Here is a 20,027-nt window from a genome sequence, read left to right as displayed (position 1 = left end):
GAAGGCTAACAGTTTTGCTCCATGCGGTACTTTTCACCAGAAAACTGCAGTATTCGCCTGTTTACTCACTGCAACTACTTTCAACATGGAAAATCGCTAATAACCAGTGAACTTATGTGCAGCAGACTTTGTTGCAAGCTTATATCTAATACTTATTCCAACTCAAAAACTTCAGTCTCTCAGGGATCAAAACGTTGCAGCACAGTGCTCTTTTTCTCCCACCAGCACGCAACTACACAGTTAACACGGAGCAAGTGGATAGGACACACAGTGGCAGGCTGCTTTCCCATTTGTTGAAACATACTGAAACTTGCGTATTCTCTATCTCTATCACTCTATCACTTACTCTATCACAAAGCGGTACCCTCATTTTATGTGGGTTACACCAGTCAGTCCACCATTTACCTCAGCTGTCAATTTTGTGAAGTGGGAGACATTCCTTTATTTAAAGTACAGGCGACTGTACTTTGTGAAACTTTGTGAATGGAGTCAAATATGCTGTGATGAGTCAGTGAAGCTTACTCATGACAGCAATACTGAGGTGAGTTGTACTCAGAGACTTTGCAAATAAACTTATAGATTAAGCGAATGGTATCAAAGAGGTGAAAGCGTGTAAAAGTGAGAGCCGTTGCAGGGAATAAAAAAAAAGAATGCTTGAACCTTTAGCATAATGGTTTTTATCAGGGCTCCTACAAAAACGCAAAGCAGAAGATGTAGCATCACCAAATATGCTTCCGAACCAACTTCCTTCCAAGCCAAAGACTACAAAATATGATGAAGCATATCTTGCCTTTGGGATCACTATGGCGTTATTTTTGTGCCTCTATTCTGAGCACATGTAAAAAAAAATTGCAAGCACAAATGTTGCATTTTGAGGAGAAAATTATTTTGAGAAAAGAGAAGTTTAATTTGAGCAAACTAAATTCACTTCTGCATGCAAGAAATACATTTCAGTGTTTGCTATTATCCATATACAGTCACGATAACAGCCCCTCTGGCTTTGTTGTTGGAATTTCTCTTGCTCAGATCTGTTTGCTGACAGACATCTGCAGACCTCTGTATGTCGTTTGCGCTCACAACTGCTTCGTACGCGCTCAACTCTCTGTACACCGTTATAAGTGTGCCACAAAACCAACCATCACAGAGTTGGATGCAAAAATTCTGATTGGCTGTTACGGTCTCGAATCAGCTCGCTAGGTACCGCATTCTGGAAACACGGTCCAGAATGTAGCTAAGTCTAGAGAAGTGGTTTGTTTTAAATTAGATTAAAGCCAAAAAATTATATATTTTAAAATAAAATAATTAAACATACTAACTGAAAATAGATTTTGCTACATTCTGGACTGTGTTTCCAGTTCCTGAAAGGAAGAAAGAGAAACAAAGGGGAAGGAGGGAAAGTAAGAGAAGACACTGAGAAAATCTGGTGGATCACCTGTTAAAAGAAAAGAAAAAAGAAAACAAACAATAAGAGAACAATACAATACAGAGATCAAAGCAACAACCTAGATACGTGTAAGTAACAGTAAATACTAAATATTGAATGTTATTGAGCAGCACGCAATACCGACAGTGCATAATATGCTTTAAGGTAGCAGCCAACGAAAATATAGCGCCCAGCCCCGGACCCCGAGAGCCACCAATGCACCGACAACTGAGGGCATCAGCCACCAGCAGGGAGTGTTGTGGGTGGAAACATGCCTCCACACCTGGGGGGCCTGAGATGTTCCCAGAGAGGCGGAGGTGGAGACTCGACCTGACACATCAACATAGACAAACTGGCACACACAGACACAAGCATACAATCCCACCCTCATGCACACAAATACAAATACTCAACACTCACCCAATGTGGAGACAAACAGAAATGAACACCATACACCCATTCACACTCCCCAAACATACTCTATACTCCCAGGTCCAGGTATCACTGCCCCCAGGGAGGCAATCAACGCCAAGATCCAGGAGATGTTACCCTTTTCCCCAGGGTGGAGGCAAGCAGGCCGCCCCCGGCCCGGCAGCTGTGGGGAGACCCAGTGTCCCAGACCGCTGCCAGACTGCCGTCAGAATGCCAACTCCTCCCAGCCCCCCGCCCCAATGGTATACAGAGAATGGGGGTGTGAAGACCTCATGCCTCACTCCGCACGCTCATATGTCGTGTTGCTGCTTGCTATTCTAAAGTGCATTTAAAACATCGGGGGTCCTGCTAAGCAGTAGATGTCAGCACAGCCCCTTCCCAAGAACCCTCAAAGTCTACATGCATTTAAAATTGAGAAGTGGGCGCCAGCCCCAGGGGTTAAGCCCTGCATGGGTAGGTGTGATGGAGCAGGAAGAGGGAGGCAGAGGGATGGGGAGGGAAGAGGCCATTTTAAGAGGCCCCCATTTCCGCCAGCGCACCAGAGGCATGCACCCACCCACAAAACCCGGCGACACACCAACCAGGACCCGAGCACCCAGGGCCCAGCCAGAGCCCCAGCCTGAAGGTGGAGCACCCCCAGAACCCCGAGCCTCCAAGTCCTCCCCAGAGCACTCAGGGTCAGCTTGGCTACCAAGCCAGTGACCCACGTCTGCCAGCACAAACCCTCCCCCAGCCCTGCTGCATGCAGCCACGAGGAAAAAACCATCCAAGAGCCACCAGAGCCACAACCAGGACATGACCACAGGCCCCACGTTATGTGTGTAAACCTGTTTATTCATAAAAGCGTGTTGCTTTTTTCAGGTAGTCTTAATTTAGTTTAAATTTTCAATTGTGTAATTAATACAAATGTTATATGTAAGAGATGACAGGATCATCTATAAGCACTTTCTTTTATTTGCTGCTAAGTTCAGTTTTTTGTGAAATATTTGCAAATGTTTTAAATTTTTCTTTTAGTTATTTCTGCAGGCTATCTTTAAAAATGTGTTAACAAGTTTATATGGATGTGATTTTGGGGTTGTTCATGGCAGCTTGCTGCTTTCACTGCTGTTACACTTTAATAAAGGTGAATTGTTCAGCAGCACTCAGTCTTTGCCTTTTTTGTCAATAATGATCAGTTAATATTTCAATTGAAAAAAATAAGTAGGATTTAAAGCCATAATTTGTGTTGCAGGAACATAATTGCAATGTGTTTACATTACACAATATCATTGCGTACCACTGGCAATCAAAAATAAGTTAGTGTTAAACATTAAAATATATTGACATTATGCAATACATTGATGTTATGGTAACAGATTAATATTAGTACATCAAACATGATTTTTTTAAAGTAATCTGATGTAAATAAAATACTTTGATTTGACAAACATTAATTACTTGAGGGAAAGTGGAAAATTAAGTCAGTCATACTTATTCATATTATGTGGGACCGATGTACACAATAAAATCAAGTAAATTGAAAGAACTTTTTTTTTCAGTGTATAGGGCGTATGTCAGTGTCTGAAATGTCACTCAACAGTGAGCTGCTGACTAGTATAAAGTATATTTCTTATGGTTGAGGTGAAGGAAATGCCATGTGTCACAAAGTCCGAAATCGTTGACATGCTGTTCAACTATATTTGTGGACTTTTGTGTATTAAAATTGCTACTCTCCTTTGCCTAGAGTTATAGCAGGCTGACAACGCATTTGGAAACTCGGGTATTTTAAGTTAAACTTTTGCTGTGACAGGCCTATGACCCTCCTGTAACAAAACAACATCTGCCTGTAGTATTTTAAGCTCGTTAAATATCTGTAACCTCTTCTCTCTAAACAATAATAATGACTGAAACTAGTCCACTGAATGAACAATGGACTATGAGGTCAGTTCCTAGATCATTAATATGCAAATTATCGATGATCAATGGTCATGACAATTGAGTACTAAATGACAAATGAGTACCATTCATAGAGAGTTGGGGAATCGCTGCAATCATAGCATTGTAACATGGTGAAAGATGTACCCTTAGGCCCCCTCCACGGTTCAGAGATGGTCTTTCCCTTTTCACGTAAATGCGCTCCTTGACTCTCTGATCAAACCAGCGTACCTCCCTGTCCATGATGTATACATCCTCATCATTTAAAGAGTGGCCACTGGCCTGCAGGTGTAAATAGACTCCAGAGTCGTTAGCTCTTAGCAGTTCGCTCTTCTGTGTTGTGCCATCTGCTTAGCCAAAGGTTGTTTGGTTTCCCCGATGTATAAATCATGACAACCCTCCTGGCACTTAGCAGCATATACTATATTACTCTGTTTGTGTCGGGGAACCAGATCCTTGAGGTGGACGAATTTTTGGCACAGCGTGTTTTGGTGTTTAAAAGCCACAGAGATGTGGCGTTTAGAAAAAAATTGTCTCAACTGTTCCAATACCCCTGACACATAGGCAGCAGGTGTCCTTCTCTCTGGATTGCTTGGGGCTTTCCAGTTCAGATAACCACATTTACTCAGGACCTTCTTGATATGATGATCTTCTGCTTCCCTGGCTGCTGTGTCTTTGGGGATGGTGTTCGCTCTGTGTTGTAGCATCTTGATGACATCCAGTTTGTGCTCCAGTGGATGATGAGAGTCAAACCTTCTTTATGACCTGTATGCATAGATTCAGGATACACATCAACAGTTAAATGTCCACCATTGCTGATGGAAATCTCACAGTGTAAGAAGGCTAACCTGCCTCTTTTCATATCCTCACGGTTCCAAGAGCAAACACACTTGGTCGGTGCTGACAGTGGTCCTGTTGCTAAGATCTCTTACGAACTACCTTCACTGATTCAGTGACTGGAACAAGAGTGAAGAGTGACGTAACATCATACGAGACCATTGTGTCATCTGCCTCCATAATGACATCTCTCACCTTCTCAACAAAATCCAAGGTGTTTTGGATGCGGTGTTCAGAACTGCCTACCAACGGGGTTGAGGACCAAAGCCAGAAACTTTGAGATGTTACGCTGAATAAATGTTCAGTTTTGGGTATTTGAAAATAAACTTTTTGGGGATTTCTTTACCTGGATAATTGAGCATGCATCAAGACAAACACTGATGTTAGCGTCTTGCTAACAATTGTGCATTTAGTTTTAAGCTAAGATGTGTAGAGCCTCTAGGTATAGGTTCTAGTAGTTCCGAAACACCATGAAACTAAACATGTCGAGTTTTCCAGCCTACTACAATGACAGCTTCATACAACCAACTCAGCATTCAAACTCCCCACATCCCTTGGTATATTGTCAAAGTTATGCAGGAGATAGTAATCTAAAATGATGTAGAAAGAGGCCTTAGGCCATACAGATGTTAATAGCACACCCTCAGTGTCTATTTAGGTACACAGTATGTCTCTTGATCATTATTTCCATAGTCATTTGCAACCTTTCTGCAAAATCCACCACCATCTGTTTTCCTGCATTTCTCTCCTTAATATCTTATCTGTCCAACACATCTTTAACTTCTCTATTCCTTTCAACTACAAACCCAACAACATTTGCTACACTGACAAATCTCTCCCCCATGGGGACAATCTCTATCACTACATCCAAGTCATTACATTATTCCTCTCACTCTCTTACTGATAGCCAAAATTTTCAGGTAAAATTTGATCAGTTTTGACAGCAAAGATATCCTAATTTGTTTTTGCCTGACATTTGATGATGTTTCACAGAAGTGACATAAATACACAAAAATTAAATATCTTTTTTTTTTAATTTTATACTGCTATAGAAGTGCTCAAATTTTTTGTAGATTTAGGATGTTCTGGATCAATAGATAATTAATAAATGATCCATTTATTAATGTGAGACAAGCTATTTATACATTCTAAATATATCAGTTTTTTTAAGTTATTCAAACTAATTATGAAAGGATTTTTGGCCTGGGTAACAGAAGTCACCAAACCATACTTGGACGGCATAGAATATGATTAATATCTGAGGGTTTTGAAAAAGACTATTAGAAGATGAAAACAGAAAGACCAAAAATAAAAAGAAACGTACGCCCATGTACACAAGCTGGATGTCAGACAGAGATGGAAAGAGCAGCTGTTTTAATTGGTCTGGTATTGGCTGCGTATCTGACTGAAACAACCAGGTCTACAGGGGCTTGGGCTGGTACGGTAGTATCATCTATGAAATGCAAGCTGCAAGGAAGCACTCGTTTGCCTGCATTTTCAAAGGACGGGGACTTAGTTATTGGTGGTGCTTTTTCCCTTCATGCCTACACACACACAGTTTACAATGACTACACCATCATACCCGAGCCTGTGAAATGCAAAGGAAGGTCAGTACTGGGGGGAAGAGGGTGCTCAAAACATGTTGGACTGTCTAAAAATAAAACTATTTTCACATGTTTTATGTTCTGTAGTATTACATTGCTCTTGTGTGGTGCTGAAAAAAATCAACAAGAAAAGTATTCTAATAGTCAGTCATTTATAGTCTTGGAAATAATAGTTGTATTTTGAAAACAGAAATCATATTGTTAAACAACAATTTTATAAAAATTGAACGAGAGATGACAAGCCTTTGCATATTTATTTGTACATTTCCTGTGATCTTGTGATAATGATAATCATTTCTGCTGAATTTAACTGGTCAGACAATGTGTTGAAGTACCCTTATAAAATGAAGTCATTATTTGGCCATGGTCAAAACCCAAAACTCCTACAATTTTTTCTTGTGACATTTAACCTAAGTCTGTAGTTTAATTTCTAACAGTGAGTTGACTTTCTGCAGCATTATCACCAGTGAACTGCAGTCATTACGTGCAATGGTCTTTGCCATAGAAGAGATTAACAACAGCACAGAGCTGCTGCCCGGAATCAGGCTCGGGTATCAGATCTACGACTCATGTGCATCAGTGGCTGTAGCAGTGCATGTGGCATTTCAGTTTCTAAATAGCTTCGACCCTGTGTTTTCCATGAATAACAATTGCTCACAATCTGGTATGGTGATGGCTATTGTTGGGGACTCTGGGTCTACAACATCCATCAGTTTTTCACAAGTCATCAGGTCCTTTAACATTCCCCAAGTAAATGTTTTCAATTTCTGTATTTAAATTAAGCATGTGCATGATATTTGATTTTGCGGTTCTTTTACAGTTACACTGTTTTATTTCTTTTGGTTAAGGTGAGCCACTTTTCGACATGTGCATGCTTGTCTGACAAGCAGCAGTACCCAAGTTTCTTCAGAACAATCCCCAGTGACCAGTTTCAAGCTGAAGCACTAGCCAAGCTAGTGAAACACTTTGGCTGGACTTGGATAGGTGCTGTTCGGTCAGATTCGGATTATGGAAATAAGGGCATGGCTTCTTTTCTCCAAGCAGCACAGAAAGAGGGGATCTGTGTGGAATACTCTCTATCTTTCTATAGGACACACCCACAGAGCAGAATTCAAAAAGTAGCAGATGTTATCCGCAGGTGTCCTCATCACAGATATTTATTGTGCATTGACTTGTTTAATTATCTCTAAAATGAACATTTGATGATGTGAAGACACATAAAAACATCTTTCTAATGCACTATGTTGTCTGTCAAGGTCTACAGCTATGGTTGTTGTGGCATTCGCAGCTTTAGGAGACATGAAGATCCTGTTGGAGGAGCTATCACGTGAGCCCTCCCCACCCCGCCAGTGGATAGGCAGTGAGTCATGGATAACATACTCAGAATTAACAAGATTCCATTTATGTACTGGGGCCATTGGATTTGCGATTCCGAAGTCGGTAATTCCAGGTCTCCGAGACTTCTTGTTGAATCTGTCTCCCTCTGAAGTGGCAGCTTCTCAAATACTTACTGAGTTCTGGGAAGGTTCGTTCAACTGCACACTGAAAAACAGTAAGGAATGTTTCTAGGTTTAAATGATCCTGTCAAACTTCTGGTGTTACAAGGTGCACTGTTGATCCATGAGCTGAGCAGTTTTCAATTAAATATTAATGGTAGCAATGAAATATGAGATAGGTGGCTCTCTGCAAATATTGATACTTATGATAACTTTTCTATGGAACTTGGAAAGAAATGTGTCTGCACTTCCAGATGCATTTCTTTCCAAGCTCCTTAGACAACGCTGACCTAGATGATGGAGAACCTTCACAGACTTATGATGACTTCTAATTCAATTGAAGTTTATGTGACTTAGTTTTGGTGTTACAGAGTTTACATATCTATAAATTTTTAATCTACTGAGATGATGAATCACTGTGGTAACGTAATTTGTAAGTACATAAAAGAGATCTGAGACTAGTTTGAATTTCAGACGTTAAAATTTCAGGTTTGTCTTTGTTTATTTTTAGATACTGCTGCAGACAAGAAGGTATGTGATGGAAAAGAAGACATAGACAGTCTCCATAATCAGTACACTGACACATCTCAGCTCAGAATTACTAACATGGTATACAAAGCTGTGTATGCAATAGCACATGCCATTCATAATGCAATGTGTCGAGGAACAAATGTCACAGCTAAGTGTGATACATTAACTAAGTTGCAGTCCAAACAGGTCAGAAGAAATAAATATCTTAATGGCAGTTTCCCTCATCACCTGTAATATAACTTGAATTAAATTATGTATTAATATTGATTATTGCACTTTTGTATCTATTTCCTTTCTCTCCCACCCTCTCGCTTTATTCATTTTTACAGGTGTTAACTGAACTGAAGAAAGTAAATTTTTCCCAAAATGGTTATGATGTGTCATTTAATGCTAATGGGGATCCTGTGGCTATTTATGACTTGGTAAACTGGCAGAAAAGTGGGAGTGGCATCATTGAGATAGTAACTGTAGGGCTGTATGATGCATCACTACCAGTGGGCCACGAACTTTGGATTAACAGAAACATAACCTGGATGGAGGATAGCAGAAAAGTAATGACTCAAAGGATGAGAATCTGACTCTACTGAGCAAGATCATTTATATTTATTATACCACCTTTGTGTGTTGACAGGTGCCAGTTTCAGTGTGCACTGACAGTTGTCCTCCAGGAACTCGTAAAGTACTGCAGAAAGGAAAACCCATCTGCTGCTATGACTGTATAGCATGTCCTGAGGGAGAGATCAGTAATACATCAGGTAAAATCAAATGTTTCTCTAAGCATTTAAAATGGTTTTACACTTCCCAGAAGTCTCTCATTCTTTTTTCTTTATTCAGACTCAGCTGATTGTCTAGGCTGCCACACGGAATTCTGGCCTAATGCAAAGAGAGACACTTGTATCCGGAAGCCTGTAGAATTTCTTTCCTTTCAAGGCATCCTAGGAATTATCCTGGCTACATTCTCAGTTCTTGGTGCCTTTCTGTCTATTATCACGGCGGCTATATTCTTTCATCACAGGACATCTCCAATTGTCAGGGCCAACAACTCTGAGCTGAGCTTCCTGCTGCTCATCTCACTGACTCTGTGTTTCTTATGTTCATTAACTTTCATTGGAGCACCATCTGAGTGGTCCTGCATGCTGCGTCACACTGCGTTTGGGATCACCTTTGTGCTCTGTATCTCCTGTGTACTTGGGAAAACTATAGTGGTTTTAATGGCTTTTAAAGCGACACTTCCAGGTAGTAATGTGATGAAATGGTTTGGTCCTCCACAACAAAGAATGACTGTTGTGTCTTTCACCTTTATTCAAGTTTTAATATGTTCTTTTTGGTTAGTATTCAGCCCTCCCTTTCCAATAAAAAATCTAACCACATACAAGGAGAAAATCATATTGGAATGTGCATTAGGCTCTGCTGTTGGCTTCTGGGCTGTGCTTGGATATATAGGCCTGCTTGCTGCCTTTTGCTTTGTTTTAGCTGTCTTAGCCCGCAAATTACCTGATAATTTCAATGAAGCCAAGCTTATCACTTTCAGCATGTTGATATTCTGTGCAGTGTGGATCACCTTTATCCCAGCATATGTCAGCTCTCCTGGGAAATTTACAGTGGTTGTGGAGATTTTTGCCATTCTGGCCTCCAGCTTTGGGCTAATAATATTTATATTTGCTCCAAAGTGTTTTATCATATTGTTTAAGCCTGAGAAGAACACCAAGAAATATTTAATGAACAAAAATCAGTCATAGTACATTAACAATCTGAAAATGGTGAATATTCCATTCGCAAACTGAAATTGTGCACCTGTAAAGTTTTTTTTTTTTTTGCTAAGTTCAAATTCATATGTCATTTAGGTTTTTTGTAATTATTTACTGTATGAATATTTATTTGAGAGTTAATCACATAAATAAATGTAAAGTCATATTTAACACTCAGTGTGTGGTTCTGAGTTATATCTCAGTGGCCTGATACAATTTCTTCTAGCAGTTTGATTTCTTCTACCATTTCATTTTGTATCAAACACTAAATCATACTCTGTCATTGTGGGGGTTTTCTTAAATTTACAGAAGCAAACAGATAATGTTGGTTGGGTACTGTAATTGTTTAGCTTTTATAAAGTACACTGTAAGATTAATATGCTTACCCAGATTAGCAGTGACCCATCATCAAACCAGTCATGGTGACCAATGTTACAGGCATACAACATTCTCCATGGTTTCTTCAAACCCTTTCACATTTATTACATGTACTCATATAATAATCATTACATGACCTCATCTATGAAATGCACAGGACGCCAATGGTAGACCAGACAATTCTAGCATTCTATAACAAATACCAAGTGGGCTCCACGATGCTGAGCCGTGAGTACTGGGCCCAGTACATTATATCAGGCCCTTAGGCCACCATTATTAAGTCTGCTTCTGAATATTTGGTGAGAAACATTCATAGCAGTGGTCTGCTGGAGGTAATTTTGTAGGGTGCTGCCAATGCTCATCCGGTTCCTTACTGCACACAAAAACATATAACGGTCTTGATGATGGGTTAAGGACCATAATCGCTTCCTGTGTGCAATAAGCTCTCTTAGAGTAACTGTTTGTCTCCTGGAATCACCTGTTATTTAGACTGTCTTCAGAAATACAACAAACTTTCTTCAAATGCAGGTATTGATGTGCCATCCTGAAAGGGTAGGATTACCTGTGAAACCTCTGTAGGGTCCAGGTATCACTTCATGCTACCAGTAGTGACAGTGACCCTAGCAAAGGCAAAAAAAAAAAAAAGTGAGAAAGAAAAGCATTCAGAAAGAGAATTGAGGAAATGTCAGTGGCAATCACCTGTAAAACCATTCCTATTTTGCGGGTTGAATAATTGTTCACTCAAGTGAGGAGAATATCATTGTAAGGCAGTGTCAACTGACAATGTAGCAAAAAGTCTTGCTCTATGGCCTCCTTGACTTTTGAGTAATGCTAGAGCTGCACTCCAGTTCTCTTGCTATACCTTTCTTCTGATTGGCTTAAGTACCTTAAACCAATCTATAAGACTCTTTCATTAGCTTAATAGTGCTTGTCAGTTGTGGTGTCAGGGTTGATGCATCTGATTAAGGGTTGACTGCCATGAAAGGCACCAAGCACCACACCAACTCCATATAGCCACTTTAGCAATATACCACCAGATGTTGATCAGTTAAAAGCTCAGCTCCTCTCTTTATCCAGGCCACTAATTTTATACATAAAAGTAAATTGAATTTAAAAAATTGAATTAATAATTATAATAATACCTTTACATTTATATGAGGTGGTTTATATGGGGTGAGGCTCTAGTAACCCTTCCAGTGGACAGGCATTAAGAGGGAGTTACTCCTAGGGGTATCCTGAATTTCCCTTGAAACACCCTACCAAAGGCATTTTCCCTTGACAGTGTGGTTTGTTATCAGAGCTCTGTGTTTTGTTGATTGGGAAGGGGACAGGAGCAGAGTTTCTGGTGGTCTGATCCCTGACTGAACAATTTGGCTTTAGGATCAGGGAACATTACATTTTGATGGAGAAGCAGCCTGAGCTGGTGCATGCGGTTGAGAAGTAACCAGCTAGTTATAATCAGGGTTGCTTCAACACTATGGCTCGATTCTGGAGCCAGTCTCCTGAAGAGGCGCTGGACTCTGTACTCTCAGTGAGATGCACTGAGCAGTAGTGGATATTGTTTTATTCCCATCATTGATCATTGATTGAAGAAAATAAGAGCACCCCTAGATTTCTCTTCAGCATTGTAGCCAGGCTAACAAGAAGTCAGAGGCTGTTGAGCAAACCATTCCTTTTACGTTAACTAGTAATGACTTCATGAACTTCTTCACAAATACAATTTTAACCATTAGAGAAAAAATGACTCATAATCATCTCATAGATGTAACATTATCTACAGCTACTTTCAGTACCATTGATATTCATTTAGAGTCTTTCTCCAGTTGAGCTTTCTGAGTCAACATCAGTAATTATTTCCTTTGAACCATCAACGTGTCTTTTTGACCCATTCCTAAAAGACTGCTTAAAGAAGTTCTACCATTAATCAGTGCTTCAATCTTAAATATGATTAACCTAACTATAAATATTAACCTAACTATATAAATATTTAAAAAATTGTGTATGTTTCTGTTTTGTGTCCTGTGTACTGTTTGTTTGTATATGTGTCTTTTTGGCTGCTGTTACAACCAAATTTCCCCTTGTGGGACAATTAAAGGATTATTCTATTCTATTCTATTCTATTCTATAATAATTGACTATTTACCACAGACCTTCAAGCTGGCAGCAGTTAAACCAATACATAAAAAGCCATCTCTTGACCCAACTTTGCACCTGGGCACACGAGCATCCGCAGTGTAAGAAAATAATGCAACATTAACTAAAGTGGAATCTGTTTATTATGAGCTAACTAAGATTAAAACAGCTATCAAAGAAGGAGTGGAATGTCATGAGAACAGAGAAGCACCTGAGCTGCCATTTTAGTGAGGTTAAGAAACACATAAAAATCCCAAATATGCAACATTTCCTCCCACTGCTTTGAATGCAGACTAATGAATGACTTTTGTGCTCTAAATTTTAAATCCTTTATGTTACTACAGATAGTAGTTACAGAGTAAAGACAATGTTAGTAGTAGTAATGGTTACGCGGTACAGTTATATAATAAATCCCAACAATTCCAGAATTTTCTTCCCATTTACACTTCCCCAAAAATATATTTAAATTATTAATACTATTATATTTTTCTGTCTTAGGCATACCAGCAGAAGATCTTGTGTGATAATAATGTTTTTCTCCAAGAACAATTGGTGCAAAACCAAAAATATACACGAAAAATATGCACTCTTTCCATTCTAAATTAATCTGAAGTTCATAATTTGTCGTAGCCGATTATTATGAGGGAAATCTTGGGCCCAATCAAAACCATACTGTGTAGACTTAGAATGACAACACTATGTAAAGGTTAATCCACGACCACATGTCCTTAAAAAGATGACAAACCCCCTTTGTCTGAAGACCTATATAATCAATTAAAAAAGATGTGTGCCCATATACCAACAATTTTAGATGGAAATGGAGATAGCAGCTCTTGTAATTGGTCGGGCATTGCCTGTGTGTTTGTTTCACCTCAACTCAGCTGTTGCCTTTGCAGTGTGTCTAGATGGTATGAGACAAATGACTAGACATATAGGAGCTCGAGCTGGTACGACGACATCCTCTCTTAACTGCAAGCTGCAGGGAAGCACTCGTCTACCTGCATTTTCAAAGGATGGGGACTTTGTTATTGGTGGTGATTTTTCCCTTCACGTCTACATGAACACAGTTTACAGTGATTACACCAGCATACCTGAGCCTGCAAAATGCAAAGGAAGGTTAGTAGTGGGAAGGTCAGTAATGGGAAGAAGAAGGTGCTAAAAATATGTTGGACTGGATAAGGAGAGAAATGTTTTCATGTATGTTATGTTCTATGGAACTACATTGATTCTGTGTAGTGTTAAAAAATGTAAAAAAAAATAGTCATTTATTTTTCATAAAAAATTTGTTGTATTTTAAAAAACAGAATTTATACAAATGTAAAGAAAAATGCATTTAAATGTATTATATTTAAAAGGAAATGAAAAGACTTAATTTGTTTAAATTATCCTGTTATTGTTGGGGTTTTTTTTTACATTTAACTGAAACTAAATCGACAGTCTATATTCTAACAGTGATACAACTATTTGCAGCCTTTTCACCAGTGAACTGCAATCATCACGTGCAATGGTCTTTGCCATAGAAGAGATTAACAACAGCACAGAACTGCTGCCCGGAATCAGGCTCGGGTATCAGATCTATGACTCATGTGGATCGGTACCTGTAGCAGTGCATATGGCATTTCAGTTTCTAAATAGCTTCGACCCTGTGTTTTCCATGGATAACAATTGCTCACATTCTGGTATGGTGATGGCTGTTGTTGGTGGCTCTGGGTCTACACCATCCATCAGTTTGTCAAAAGTCATCAGGTCCTTTAACATTCCCCAAGTAAATGTTTTCAATTTCTGTCAATTTTTGTATTTAAAATATGTATGTGCATGATATTTGATTTTGCAGCTGTTTCAAAATGGTGTTTTATTTCATTTGGTTTAGGTGAGCCACTTTTCGACATGTGCATGCTTGTCTGACAAGCAGCAGTACCCAAATTTTTTCAGAACAATTCCCAGTGACCAGTTTCAAGCTGAAGCAATGGCCAAGCTGGTAAAACACTTTGGCTGGACTTGGATAGGTGCTGTTCGGTCAGATTCGGATTATGGAAATAACGGCATGGCTTCATTTCTAGAAGCAGCACAGAAAGAGGGGATCTGTGTGGAATACTCTCTATCTTTCTATCGAACATACCCACAGAGCAGAATTCAGAAAGTAGCAGATGTTATCCGCAGGTGTCCTCATCACAGATATTTATTCTGCAAATATTAGTCTTACTGTCTAAATTACATTTTTTCATGCAGTTACACTTTAAAATGCTTCTAATGCTCAATACTAATACTGTCTGTCAAGGTCTACAGCCATGGTTGTTGTGGCACTTCTGTCTTTAGGGGACATGAGGGCACTGTTGGAGGAGCTATCACATGAGCCTTCCCCACCCCGCCAGTGGATAGGCAGTGAATCATGGGTAACCAACCCAGAATTGATGAGGTTCAGTTTCTGTGCTGGGGCCATTGGATTTGGGATTCCGAAGTCTATAATCCCAGGTCTCAGAGAATTCCTGTTGAATCTGTCTCCCTCACAAGTGGCTTCTTCTCAAATACTTACTGAGTTCTGGGAGGATGCATTCAACTGCACACTGACCAAAAGTAAGACATTTTTCTTGGTTTAAATTATCTTGTCAACTGCTGATGTTACAAAGTCAGATGTTGCTTCATTGGTTGACCTATTTTAATTGAAAAGTTATTAATGGTGACCAAGTGTGAGGTGAAAATACAGGTGTAACTCGAAAAACTAGAATATCGTGCAAAAGTTCATTTATTTCAGTAATTCAACTTAAAAGGTGAAAGTGAAACTTAAAACCTTTATTGGTTTTAAGTTTGATTATTATGGCTTACACCTTATGAAAAATTCAAAAGCTCAGAAAATTAGGATATTGTGAAAAGGTTCAATATTGTAGGCTTAAAGTGTTAATCTCTAATCAGCTAATTAATTCAAAAGACCTGCAAAGGGTTCCTGAGCCTTAATCTCTCAGTCTGGTTCAGTTTGAATCCCAATCATGGGGAAGACTGCTGACCTGACAGTTGTGCAGAAAATCATCATTGACATCCTTCACACAGAGGGGAAAGCCTCAAAAAGTCATTGCAAAAGAAGTTGGATGTTCCCAAAGTGCTGTATCAAAGGGAAGGGAAAAGTGTGGAAGAAAATGGTGCACAAACAGCAGGGATGACTACAGCCTGGAGACGACTGTCAGGAAAAAGACCATTCAAAAGTGTTAGTTAGTTAGTTAGTGCATCAAGAGCCACCATACAAAGACAGATCCTGGACATGGGCTTCAAATGTCGTGTTCCTCTTTGCAAGCTGCTCCTGAACAACAGATGTCAGAAGCATCTTACCTGGGCCAAAGAAAAAAAAAACTGGTCTGCTGCTAAGTGGTCCCAAGTCCTCTTTCTGATAACAGGAAATTTTGCATCTGAGTTTGTGCTGAGGCTTTTATCTTTACACTGTTCCTGCAGCAGGGCCTCAAGGCTGGTCCAAACCTCTTCTCGCTCTCCTCCTTGCAAGACACTTTAAATCCTTAAAGCGTGGCCAAGCACAGTATCAGATATCTTGAGCCACAGATGGTTGAGGGTAGCTACACATTGTGATGGTAGTCTTAAATTTCACCATGTAGTTTGAGTCATCATCGGAGACCTCCATGGTGTGATGCAGGTGGCAGAAAACAGATAAACCCCTGAACATGAGACATATGTCTCGCCTCCAAGAATCTCAGTCACAAGCCTGTAGTAGACAGTTCAAGAAACTAATTATTAATCTACACAATAACTGTCAAATATAGTGCTTTTTGAAGAAATAGTAACAAAAAGTTTAAAAATAGTTTAATTTACTCGCATGGCTCAAGGACACTCGTCAGCTTTTGGAGTTTTACCAGCTCTGATGGAGTTAAAATGACTAGCTTGTGCTTTTGTTTAGCTGTTGCCCCAGTCTTGTTTGCTCCTGGTGTAGTTCCTCCATATTAGCAGGGCTGTCTGTAAGGCGTCTAATTTCACTTGCTTTTCAGTGTCATAAAACTGTTGAATTTTACTTGAAATAGTCTTTTGGCACGGCAGCTGGAAAGTTGGATCACCTGACGCTAAGTGTAGTATATTTTCTAACACCCTATCTTCTACCACTGATAGTGGTTTACAGTCTAGAGCAATCAATTTTGCGAGAGAATTTGTTCTGTAGTTTGAAGTTCACACTGTTAAAACAAGAAACAGAGACTAAGGCTACGTTCACACTGCAGGTCTTAATTCTCAATTCCGATTTTTTGATCAAATCCAATTTTTTTTGTCTGGTTGTTCACACTACAAATAAAATGTGACAGCAAACACGCTCTAGTGTGAATGGTTCACGGCCCTCAAAGCGGCCCGCATGCGCAAAAGAAGACGTCACACACAACGCGCTCTGTTTATGGAAGTAAAAATGGCAGCTACAGGGCTAGTAGCTATTGTTTCAGCAGTCTATCAATTTCTGCACAGTCGTAACCGACAGAATTAATTAGAGAAAGAAGGACACTGAGAAAACGGAGAGCCAGTGCTTTAACAATGGCCGTGTTTGGAGCAGTGGCTGCCACCTCCGTGCAGAGGTATACATGGACACGGAGTCGTTTGTCTTCTCCGGCACTGATAATTGGCGTCTGTCTTGTGTCAGTGACGTAAAAGATGGATTTAATGCAACATGACCATTCAAACAGCAGTCGCCAGATATGTATCGGATTCAGTACCACATACGAAAGTGACCTAGATCGGATGTGAAAATATCGGATTTGTGCTGTTCAAACTGTCATACCACAATCGGATATGGGTCGCATAGGGTCAAAAAATTCGGATTTGATGCGCTTTTGTCTGCAGTGTGAACGTAGCCTAAGGGTTGTCCAGGGTTGACATAGCATCTTGTTGCTGTGTCATCTTAAATTGGCCATGTGTAGTTTGAGTCATCATCGGAGACCTCCATGATGATATAGAGCTTTTTGAATAAGGTAGTCATGGTAAACTACTTTATTCTTCCTTAGCCAATCAGCAGCAATCATGTGATTGTTTGCCTCCCCCCCAGCTCCCGGTAAGATGAAGACAGCTTCAACCGTCTGTGTGCTGAAAAATAGTAACGCATTCACATCGCATTTTCTTGTTAGTAATGGTAACGGCATTGTAGGATAGAAAATGCAATTAGCTAGATTACTGTTATATCCTATACTAATTATTCTTGGTAGGATTATTTTCTGTTGTTTATTTTATTTTTATTTTACCCTTTTAGAAATATGTTAGGGTTTCATGGTACCAACATAATTTGCAACACAGCTGAGATCTAGTTTAACATTCACATCTGCTCTATCTTTTTGTGATTTTAGATGCCACTGCAAAGAAGAAAGTATGTGATGGAAATGAAGACATACAGAATCTGCAAAACCAGTACACTGACACATCACAGCTCAGAGTTACTAACATGGTGTACAAGGCCGTGTATGCAGTAGCACATGCCATCCATAATGCAGTGTGTCAGGAAATAAATGGCACTGCAAAGTGTGACAAGTTAACCAAATTAGAGTCCAAACAGGTCAGAAGAAATAAATATGCTGATGCCAGTGTCTTTCATCAACTGCAATATAAGTTGATATGTAATATTAATATTTGTTATTGAAATATTGTATCATTTTTTTCCTTTCCCGTCCCATTATACCTAATTTCATCTTTTCAGATTTTAATTGAGCTGAAGAAAGTAAATTTTTCCCGAAATGGCTATGACGTGTCATTTGATGCTAATGGGGATCCTGTGGCTATTTATGAACTGGTTAACTGGCAGAAAAGTGAAAACGGCATGACTCAGATAGTGACTGTAGGGCTGTATGATGCATCACGGCCCGTGGGCCAGGAGTTCCAGATCGACAAAAACATTACCTGGATGGAGGGTAGCATGAAAGTAAGCATTCAAATTTTAGTAAACAATGATTACATCTGCATAGTAAATATTTACATTTATTCTGCAACTTTTATGCCTTTGACAGGTACCAGTGTCAGTGTGCAGTGACAGTTGTCCTCCAGGAACTCGTAAAGTGTTGCAGAAAGGAAAACCCATCTGCTGCTATGACTGTACAGCATGCCCTGAGGGGGAGATCAGTAATAGCACAGGTAAAGAGAAATGACTGCCATGCATTTAAAATGTTTCATTGTGTATATATGAAAATCAAGAAAATTTTGTGTTTATTTGTTTTTTATCCAGATTCGACTGATTGTTTACCTTGTCAAAAGGAATTCTGGCCTAACAAAAAGAGAGACACTTGTATCCCTAAGCCTGTAGAGTATCTTTCCTTTCAAGACCTCCTAGGAATTATCCTGGCTACATTCTCAGTTCTTGGTGCCTGTCTGACCATCGTAATTGCAGCTGTATTCTTTTGTCACAGGAAAACTCCAATTGTCAGAGCCAACAACTCTGAGCTGAGTTTCCTGCTGCTCATCTCACTGACTCTGTGTTTCTTATGTTCATTAACTTTCATTGGAGCACCATCTGAGTGGTCCTGCATGCTGCGTCACACTGCGTTTGGCATCACCTTTGTGCTCTGTATCTCCTGTGTACTTGGGAAAACTATAGTGGTTATAATGGCTTTTAAAGCGACACTTCCAGGTAGTAATGTGATGAAATGGTTTGGTCCTCCACAGCAAAGAATGACTGTTGTGTCTTTCACCTTTATTCAAATTTTAATATGTACTATTTGGTTGGTAATGAGCCCTCCATTCCCAATTAAAAATCTAACCACATACAAGGAGAAAATCATATTGGAATGTGCATTAGGTTCTGCTGCTGGCTTCTGGGCTGTGCTTGGATACTTAGGTCTGCTTGCTGCCTTTTGCTTTGTTTTAGCTGTCTTAGCCCGCAAATTACCTGATAATTTCAATGAAGCCAAGCTTATCACCTTCAGCATGTTGATATTCTGTACTGTCTGGATCACATTTATCCCAGCATATGTCAGCTCCCCTGGGAAATTCACTGTAGTTGTGGAGATTTTTGCAATTCTGGCCTCCAGCTTTGGTCTAATAATGTGTATATTTGCTCCCAAGTGTTTTATGATATTGTTTAAGCCTGAGAAGAACACCAAGAAATATTTAATGAACAAAAATCAGTCATAGTATATCAGAGCATCTTGTACTTGCAATTACTGCAACATTAAGCTAGAATTGTACAAATTCAATGCAAAACGAAAAGTTTTCAATTTTTTTTTACATTTCAAAAATCTCTTTATTTACAACTTTTTTCTGTTAAATAGCTTCAATTTTTAATTTTAAAAATAAGCTTTTTAAAATTATTTTTTTATTTGTTTTTTTCAAGCCAATAATATTTAATTTGGAGTAAAGTAAATAAACAGAAAATCATCTTTCACACTAACACTACATGATTCCGAGTTATTTTTCAATAATTTTCAATTCCCCCAACCCCCGTCCAGAAAACTGGACACTCCTGGACCAGACAAAATTCCAAGTAGCGTTTTCAAAGCTTGTGCCTGCGAGCTGGCAGATGACTTCACAGACATTTTTAACCTTTCCCTGCTCCAGTCTGCTGTCCCAAAATATT

General features: G+C 39.4%; 2 protein-coding genes across 2 annotated transcripts; both read left to right on the top strand.

The window, feature by feature from the left end:
• Nucleotides 1-6,684: 6,684 nt before the first annotated feature.
• On the top strand, nucleotides 6,685-10,075 carry LOC100692500 (extracellular calcium-sensing receptor-like). The gene is made up of 7 exons (XM_025898275.1): nucleotides 6,685-6,960; nucleotides 7,059-7,348; nucleotides 7,467-7,762; nucleotides 8,218-8,423; nucleotides 8,567-8,788; nucleotides 8,869-8,992; nucleotides 9,072-10,075. The coding sequence occupies exons 1-7, from the start codon at nucleotides 6,700-6,702 to the stop codon at nucleotides 9,974-9,976; spliced, it is 2,304 nt and encodes a 767-aa protein (XP_025754060.1). The 5' UTR covers nucleotides 6,685-6,699; the 3' UTR covers nucleotides 9,977-10,075.
• A 3,147-nt stretch (nucleotides 10,076-13,222) lies between these two features.
• LOC109194663 (extracellular calcium-sensing receptor-like) lies at nucleotides 13,223-19,589 on the top strand. Its single transcript, XM_019345426.2, has 8 exons — nucleotides 13,223-13,612; nucleotides 13,967-14,261; nucleotides 14,367-14,656; nucleotides 14,775-15,070; nucleotides 17,812-18,017; nucleotides 18,159-18,380; nucleotides 18,466-18,589; nucleotides 18,681-19,589. Exons 1-8 carry the CDS (start codon nucleotides 13,308-13,310, stop codon nucleotides 19,583-19,585), a joined length of 2,643 nt encoding a protein of 880 aa, XP_019200971.2. The 5' UTR covers nucleotides 13,223-13,307; the 3' UTR covers nucleotides 19,586-19,589.
• Nucleotides 19,590-20,027: the final 438 nt, after the last annotated feature.

The sequence above is a fragment of the Oreochromis niloticus genome, linkage group LG14 (genome assembly GCF_001858045.2).
Source record: "Oreochromis niloticus isolate F11D_XX linkage group LG14, O_niloticus_UMD_NMBU, whole genome shotgun sequence".
NCBI classification, from domain to species: domain Eukaryota; kingdom Metazoa; phylum Chordata; class Actinopteri; order Cichliformes; family Cichlidae; genus Oreochromis; species Oreochromis niloticus.
The sequence above is the reverse complement of the archived record's forward strand: the minus strand, read 5'-3'. Positions and strand labels throughout refer to the sequence as shown.